We start from the raw sequence: 9,087 nt of genomic DNA on the forward strand, positions 1-9,087 counted from the left end.
CTTCCACTTAAAAGTTGTATTCCCTTGAGTAAGTCATTTTCCTTTTCTGAGCCTAATTTTCTTTATCTGCTTACTACACAGAGCTCCTATGAATATCAAATGTAGAGCCTTATACAAAAGTTGAGACGCTACATAAATAAATTCAAGCTATAAGTACTAACAGTTTCCAAAGCTAAGAAAGCCATAGGTACTCAATACTCTTCATTAAGTATCAAATTAAATAAATTATTAGAAAAATGTGAATAAAAATGCTATATAAACTAGTATTATAAAAATTGGACTGAAGTAGGTGGCAGATCCAAGCTCTAATTCAGGTTCTGCAACTATATAATTTGTACTTCTTTGGATCTCTATAATGATATTGTAGAGGTGCTTCATGGGTGTACTTTCCAACATATAATGATGATTTAAAGGGGAATTTATCTGAGCTACATTTTGCTTGAAAAAACTTCTATTGTTAGATGTTTGAAAATCAGTGGCTTAGATTGAAGTCTTTTATTTCTATTTTCAGGTTTTTTTATAAACCTAATTTACCTTCAACTTTGTATTCTACTTTCTTTTTGGTACTAGGGATTGAACTCAGGAGCTTGTGCTTGCAAGGCAGGCAGTGGATACATGTATTCTACTCTTTCTCAACACATATCTACATTCTAAGACCAGAGTGCTCCATATCTATTTTTCTTTCTTTTTTGATACTTGGGATCGAACTCAGGACCTTGTGCCTGTGAGGCAGCTGGCAGCACCACTGAGCTAAATCCCCAGCCCCAGAGTGCTCTACATCTTAAAATGCCACAGCCAATTCCTGCTTCCACATTGTTATCAATATATAGACATTTCAACACCTTTGCTACTGCTGTTACAGCAGGCTGAACAGCTTTGCGTTGTGTCTCCATCCCACTCCTTACCCATTCACTCACCCAAACCAGTGCTTAATATATTGAATATACGACTACTTTCAAAAAGTTACAATTCACAATGGGGCAGGAACCATACATAATTGTCATATTAAAGAGGTTGCAGAGTCCTGTCAGGGAGATGGATGCATTTACTTGTCACAGGCCAATACTGTTAAATATTCATTTATATATCTGTACTCCCTATGATATGGTTTCATGATCACCTAACATCTTCTGATTCTTTAACTTCCTTTATGGTATATCTATAGAATGAATCCACTAGAAATAAATCTACTTAGCTATTATTACATCTATATCATAAATTAATAAAACAGTATTCTTAAATAGGACATCAGGTTTTTTTTTTTAACCTTGAGTAGAGTGAATCTATACTGAAACAAGGTAAAAATAACATATTATACCAAAGGCCTGGAAACTGGAATGTCAGATCTTGGACCTGTAAATTTATCAACAGACAAGTTGGAAATCTGTCAGATTTATTTCTGTATTTGCTTTGAGTTAAACAGGGGGAGAAAAAAACAACAGAAAATATAATGATTTCAATCTTAACGCCAACATGTGCCCTAACATCTTGAAATGTTCCAAGTGAACTCACAAAGATACTGTTGATGGGTGGTGTCAACTAAATAAAAATTGGATGAACCTCATCTGGCACTGTTTTCATTTTTATATTGACATACACTTTTACCTGTTCATGACCATTAAAGGCATACTACAGATCATTTCTGATCTTGTCTTCATATACCTTTCAAAAAAATTTCTATGTACCTAAAACAGGAACAAATGTGTTAATTACACACATTAAACCCTTCCAAAATTAAAATCTGTCAGTTCTCCACATTAGCTAGTCTAAATTTTAACTAATTCTGAAAGTTCAGAACATTTTTATGAACTTTTCAGTGCCCCAAGCCAAATAGCAAATTATCCCTAGATCAATTTATAACTTATTACATGCTTCATCAAAATAATTAAAGATCAGTAGCATTTGGTAGTTTTTTGAAACTAATTGGATATTAATCAAGTTTCAACCCAAGTTTTCTGAATTAAAAGACCACATGTGTTGTCAATATGAAATGGAATAAATGCTGCAAGTCTTATTTATTATTTTATATTTCTGTTCTCTAAATTTCAGTGCCCTGAATTTAGCCTAGCTTACTTATAGTATCAATCTATATCTCCATTTCCCAATTACAGAAAAGGACAAATACAGCTATACAATGCTAAAGATAGTCCTCTGTTAAGGGAACTTACTATTTGCTCCCAGTACTAAATCTATGTGCTTTTGTTTTATCTTCTTTTCTATATTTTTGAAGGTCAGGTATGTATCTGTTTATCTCACAGAGGTTTTCAGCCAGTACTTTGTACGTAGAGGGCACTTTAAATATAAATTAACAATTCTTTTATATGTATTCCATTTTCTCAGTCTTCAGAGCACAGATCACTCCCTTTTTAACTATAAGAACTATCTATAAACCCTTTAATTGCCACCAAAACTATTTGAGCATTATCTTTTTATGTGCATTTTATAAATATTTTAGTATATCAACAGCATCTAGGCATAGCACGGACAATTACTAAGTGTTAATTCATCTGCCCAATCTTTTAAAAATCAATTGGGTACTCTATGAAAAATAGTCAAAATGTCACATAGCAGCATTTGCAGGATTAGCATCAGCCGGATGTTTGCTCAGGCATATTCTCAGGCCCCATGGACCTGGCCACTAAATCAAAATCTGCATTTTAAAACCCCTCAGATGATCTGCAGGCACTTCAAGATTTAAGAAACAATGGTTTAGCTGGGTGTGGTGGCTCATGCCTATAATCACAACACGTGGCAGACTCAGGCAGGGGGACTGCTGCTAGTTCAAGCCCAGCCCAGGCTATACTGATTTCAAGGCCAACCTGAGCTACTTAGTGAGATACTGTATATTAAAAAAAAAAAAAAAGCAATGGTTTAGTCTCTAGTAGAATTTGAATGTCTAAGAAGCATATGACCAAATAACACAAAATACTTCATTATAATTGTGTATTTGTTGGTCTTCCTTATCTGTAAAATGAAGCTTTGTTGAGGGCAGGAACCCTTCCTATCTTCCATATCACTAGTATTTCCTGGCCTCGATGGGACTTAGAATATTACTCAGTGCTCATTTTCTCTGTCTTAAATGCATGACTGACTCAACAAAGTAATAATAAAACCTTTTCAGAAAGCTAATCACTCAAAAACCCTTTGTACAACATGATTTCACATACTACCATACAAAATCTTTAATTCAGTATGATTAGTTCAATTTCAAATATGCTGCCTTCTCTCCTTCAATATATTTCATGAGCTTGATAAAGAAAATACTGGGATCATGGTCCTCCGTTGGAGCTTCCAAGGGCCTCTTTTACAAATGAGATGGCTGTATTGTACTTTAATTCTGACTGTCATAAATCCATCCCATCCCATATGCCTGCACAAGGAGAGGAGAGAGGAGGAGGGGATAAGGCAAAAACAATTCTGTATCATGACTATCATAAACCCTGCAAAACAAGATTCTCTGGACTAACTGCCATAAACTAACTGCCAGCAAGAGGGGAAAAAACAGAGTCAAGAAAACCCTCTCCTTTCTCAAGAGCAAAAGGTGATACTAGAAAATACCAGGGAGTGGTAAAAACCAGCGACTACCTAGCGACAGAAGGCGGAAACACACCAGATCAGCACCAAAGCGGATAGCGGTTAGAAACATCCAACAAGGGTGCCAGAAACCACTTTCAGGTTTACAGAGAAGGAAAGTCAAGGGAGAACTGGCAAAGGAAATAGTTCTATGAAGGGTGTAATTTACGATGGTGATTATTCTTGCTAATGATGAATATTTTGAGAGATGAAACGGACAGTAAGGGAAGAAGATGAGAAAGGAGGAAAGGGGGCGACGATTGAGCGCACTGCAAAAGGAAGCCACTGCAGATGTCCCTGTCAAGCCCAAGGCGCTGGGAGGGAGGCAGCCCAGGCATAGGTAGGTGACAGCGTCCGGCTTGCCGACCCCCGCGGTGGCCGAAGCCATCTCCTTTGAAGCCTGCGGGGCCCCGGTGGGCACCGGAAAGGGCGGGCTGTGTGGGGAAGGAGAAAGAGGATGCTGGGCTGCCTAGGTACCCACCTTGTCCCAACGGAGCCACTGCCCGATGGCCGTGTCTAGCTGAGGGTCCCCGGTGCGGTAGGGGGCGTGGAGCAGGTTGGAGTTCAGGTCCCCCTCGGCGTTTTCAGCCATGGCAAGCAGAGGAGAGTGTGCGGGCCAGAGGGGCAGACGGAGACTCCGCGCTGGGGGGCCTGGGTGCGTTCACCAGGGTCCGAACGCCCCCTCCTCACCGAAGGGCATCGGAGACTAACCGCAAAGTGTTAGTGCCAGCTTCTGCCGTAGCTTTAGGAAACTGGAGAGAAGGTGGATACAGCCACCCCCTCACCAGTGGACCAGGTCCCGGTCTCTGGGCAAACTGACTGACACTGGCGTGCTGCGAGAGAACAACAGTCCCAGATGTCTGGGTCGCAGCCGCGGCCGCCGCAGCCACCGCCCTCACCGCCTCACTAACCGCAAAGTGTTAGTGCCAGCTTCTGCCGTAGCTTTAGGAAACTGGAGAGAAGGTGGATACAGCCACCCCCTCACCAGTGGACCAGGTCCCGGTCTCTGGGCAAACTGACTGACACTGGCGTGCTGCGAGAGAACAACAGTCCCAGATGTCTGGGTCGCAGCCGCGGCCGCCGCAGCCACCGCCCTCACCGCCTCACACGCAAAATTTACAGTCCTCCGGGTGTGTGGAACCGGTGCACGGCTCTTTTTATTTGCTCAGTTTGCCTTTTGCCAGGCGTCTTATCCTCGTCATTATCCCCACACGCCCATACATCTCCTTTCCTCAGTCTGCTGGCACGGCTACCATGAGTGTCCACAGCACGCGCTCTCGGAAGCTCTCCGGTGCGCGCTTCAAATCCCCAGCTTCGTTTTAGAGCACGCGCCTGTCGCGAGGGGGAGCCGGCGGGGGGAGGCTGGAGTGCCCGCGCATGGTCTGACGGGAGTTGTAGTTCTTTTCTCTCCCTTGGCTGTGCAGAGACCTCGGAATCGGTGACTTCCAGCAGCCGGCGCCCTCCTCAGAGGAGAAAGCTGTGCCTCGGGGCTGGCTCCCTACCGACACGCCCTGTGCCCGTTGGTTATGTTGCTCTTTGTGGTCCTGCCATTAAGTTAATTTTTAAAAGGGTGACATAGGAAAGGAACAACTTGTATTCATTTAGTTTTACAGTTAACACGTTGCATTCTGTCACTTCAACCATCCTGTGAGGTAAGTAGTTTCGATCTGTTCCTATTTTACACGCAATAGAGGAAACTGACTGAAAAGTGAACCGAATTTTCTAAAAACCAGCGTTCGTGAGTAATGACACTAGGGTTCCTAATTCGTCAGAGGTCCTCAGCGGGCAGTTCTTTTTGCTTTGCTACTGCAGTGGATTAGAGAAAGTAGGGAAAACAAAATGACTCGAAAATAGATAAAGTGGTTAATAAGAAGGATGGTCAGCTTTTACCCATAATATCAGTATTGTACAAATGTCATAAGTTCCATAGAACAACGACAGTGGAAGAAAAAGAAATTGGTTCTCCCGAGAAATAACCCTCAATTTCGTTTCATCTCTGCCTCCTCTCTTCACGGAATACTTACCTTTAAAGTCGCACAACTGGATATCTGGGAAATAACTGAGTTCTTTCCAGACCACCACCCAGCCATTCCTGAGTTTCTTAGTGTGGCTTTCTTATAATGACTATTATTTTGACCAAGTATCTTACAACTCTTCTTTGTCAGCTTTTGTGTATGAAGGGCATAATAATATTTACAGCCTGGTTGTACAGTAACTTAATAAATGGTTTTAGAGACTTTTGAGGTATACAGATAAAAGGCACAGTAAATTCAAAATACTATTTTCTTCCTTTAAAGTGCCATAATAAAGTACAAACTACAAAGGTACGAAAGGATTTTAGTGCTAATTCTTGAAAAATAATGTGACATCGCTGGAAGTTGCAGTTTTCCTAAGCATTTGAGTGTTTCTTTAATGGTGTGAGCAGGTTCTTTTAATCACACAAGGCCTGGGACATCCATGCGTCCAGAAGAGAAATTTATCTGCCACTATCATTACCATTATTTTCCATGATAAATATTAATTAAACATTTACTCTATGCTAAGCATTATGTTAGGAGCTGAGGCTACAAGAATGTGTATAATTGTTTATTTCAAGAAATAAAATCTAGTCAGGCATGGTAGTGCATGCCCATAACCCTTGTACTCAGAAAGATGAGGCAGGAGATTGCAGCAAGTTCTAGAGCCAGCCTGGGATGCACAGTGAGACCCTGTCTGAAAAAAAAAACCAAACAAAAAGAATATTTGAAGAGAGGATATATGAAATAAGATATAACCAATGATAAATAGCAAATTCTAGCTGCAAAGAACTATTAAGTCTGAGCTGTTCAATAAAAGCATCAGGCAGAAAGGAAGATCTGCACTGGGCTTTCAGGACAGAAAATAAGCAAGTTGAGAAAAAGGTACAGAGCATTTTAAACCAATAATTCAGTGGTTCTCAAATCTCCCCAGGAGAATACTTAAAATGTACTAAATATTCCTGGACACTGCCCCCAAGAAATTCCGAATCAGTACTTTGGGATGGGGCCTATGTACCTGCATAAAGATGTCTATTAATTATGAGGTGGGTGGCCATAGTCTGGCACTAGTAGGATCAATGTGTTGCCATCCTCTGGGAGCTTACAAAGAAATACAAATTTTCAGACCCCTAACTAGTTCTACCAGATTAGTATCTACATTTTAATAAGATTCAATAATTATATATGTTAAAATTTATAAGTAGTGGTTTTTATGAGACAATTCTAATTCAATTCTGAGAAATACTACCAAATAAAATAGAACTTTCAAGAGATGGAATATAGGGTAAGTATAGCAGAAAGGAGAGATACAAGGTCTAATTCAAAACCAGGGTCAATGAATCTTTACTTTTATCAGCAAGATCATGCCAAGCATTAACTGGTTTCCAGAAATCTTGCCCAGCAGATCAGGTTTATTTTTTTAGGCACTGAAGAATAACCGAGAATACCCAGAACTCATCAAATATAACAACAATGTCTGAATGTGTCCAGAAGGGGGAGTATAGTAGTTTCCCTAGTCAAGAAAAGCTCAGAAACTTCATTTCTGTTGCAGTTTGCTCAGGGCATTTTGTATTTGTATTTGCTAAGTTTGTCAACACTAATTGTGGTTATGAAAGAGAATGTCCCTTTGGTTTTCAGAACAGAGATGCCTTCTGGTAAATGCATTGTCAAGTGATTTTGTCATTGTGTAAACATCATAGAGTGGCTAGAGCTTCATTATGTGATAAAATCTATAGGACCACTGTTGTATATAGCAGTTCACCTTTGAACCTAACATTATGTGGTGCATGACAGTATAATTAATTATAATTAATATGTTTTTAGTATGTATAACTTATTATCATATATAATTGTGATACAATATATTGGGTTAGCTTTCTATTGCTGTGACGAAATACCTGAGATAAATCACCTGAAATAAACAAAGGTTTATTAAGAGCTCATGGTGTCAAAGGTTTCAGTCTGATTGGTTGGCTCCACTGCTTCTGGGCCTGTGGCAAGGCACTATATCATGGCAGGGAGCTCTGATATAGCACAGAATTGCTCACTTTATGATACTTAGGAAACAAAAGTGAAAGAGACAGAAGGGTTCAGTGTCTCAGTACCCCCTTTCAGGGCATGTCTCCCGTGACCTCACTTCCTTCTACTAGGCTTCACTTCACAAAGGTTTTCCCACCTTCCAGTAGCCGCACAAGCTGGGAATCAAGCCTTCAATATATGGACTTTTGGTGGATATTTAAGATCCAAACTATATGATGTGTATTTATATATTATATATTAACATATACAAAATATATGTGATGAAATTAATATTTTAGTATCACACATTTATATAACTTACTCTCAAATGGTCCAGAAAAACACTGTATATGCAAGTATTTATTATGTTTTATATACAAACATACATACCATATAATTAGATAAATAATAAATGGCACAACAAATAGAGAAAATGTTAGTAATAGGAGAATCAGGGCACAGTATATATAGATATTCTTTTATATTGTTTTACTTTTGTAACTTTGAAATTATTTACAAATAAAAATGTGTAAGCCAAGCATGGTGCACACACCTGTAATCTGTGCTACTTAAGAAGCTAAGGCGGAAGGATCAAGGATAGCCTGGAAAACTTATTGAGATGGCTCCAAGTTTAAAAAAAAAAAAAGGGCCGGACATGTAGTTCAGTAGTAGAGTGCCCCTGAGTTCCATTTCTACTTCTTGGGGCAGGGGGGAGTATAACAGAAAAACATCAAATGTATAAAAAGTATCTGTTTATTTTCTTTGTTGTTTTAAAAATATCTACTTGGCACATGCCAATAATCCTAGCAATCTTGGAGGCTGAGACAGAAGAATTGCAAATTCAAGTCCAGCCTGCGTGACTCAGAGAGACCTTGTCTCCAGCTGAAAAAAGGGTTGAGAATGTAGCTCAATGGGAATGCCTGGGATGAATGCCTGGAAGAAAAAAAAAATCTCACTCAGTTAAAGAGGCAAGAAATGAGTTTTAAAAATCACTATCAGAGGGTCCCCCTCCTCTGTCTTTATATGGAACTGGGGGAAAAGTAAGAGTATAGAGCTGGGAGTGGTGGTGCACGCCTGTAGTCCCAGCACTTGGGTGGCTGAGGCAGGAGGATCACTGTGAGTTTGAGACCAGACTGGGCTACATAATGAGTTCCAGGCCAGTCTCAACTACATAGTGAGACCCTGCCTCAAACAAACAAACAAACAAACAAACAAAAAAGAAAAGTAAGAGTATATAGTTCTAGTTTACCAGGCTTTCTGCTAACATCTGCATTGTCTAGGGGCTAATTGGCTGCTGATGCTGGAAGTCTGTCACCTTTCTCCTTATATACTATCCATAAACAATTATCAGGAAACTTGGATGAGTCTATAAACCCCAAAGCTTCTGTCTAGGTTCACCACATAGCCATCCCCTCTAAAAACTTTCAATTCTTTGAAGTGCTGCCACCAAGTAGAGGTTCCTGTCCTATCACTTTAAATC

General features: G+C 39.9%; 1 protein-coding gene across 1 annotated transcript in view; it reads right to left on the bottom strand.

The window, feature by feature from the left end:
- Pgm2l1 (phosphoglucomutase 2 like 1) overlaps positions 1-4,473 on the bottom strand; it is a 58,680-nt gene extending 54,207 nt beyond the window's left edge. The window contains exon 1 of the mRNA XM_033764214.1: positions 4,055-4,473. Within this exon, the coding sequence (XP_033620105.1) occupies positions 4,055-4,165 (111 nt within the window). The 5' untranslated portion in view covers positions 4,166-4,473. The remainder of the gene's footprint in view (positions 1-4,054) is intronic.
- Between the last annotated feature and the right edge of the window lie 4,614 nt (positions 4,474-9,087).

The sequence above is a fragment of the Fukomys damarensis genome, unplaced genomic scaffold (assembly GCF_012274545.1).
Source record: "Fukomys damarensis isolate Sample0158 unplaced genomic scaffold, DMR_v1.0_HiC HiC_scaffold_16, whole genome shotgun sequence".
In the NCBI taxonomy this organism is placed as follows: Eukaryota; Metazoa; Chordata; class Mammalia; order Rodentia; family Bathyergidae; genus Fukomys; species Fukomys damarensis.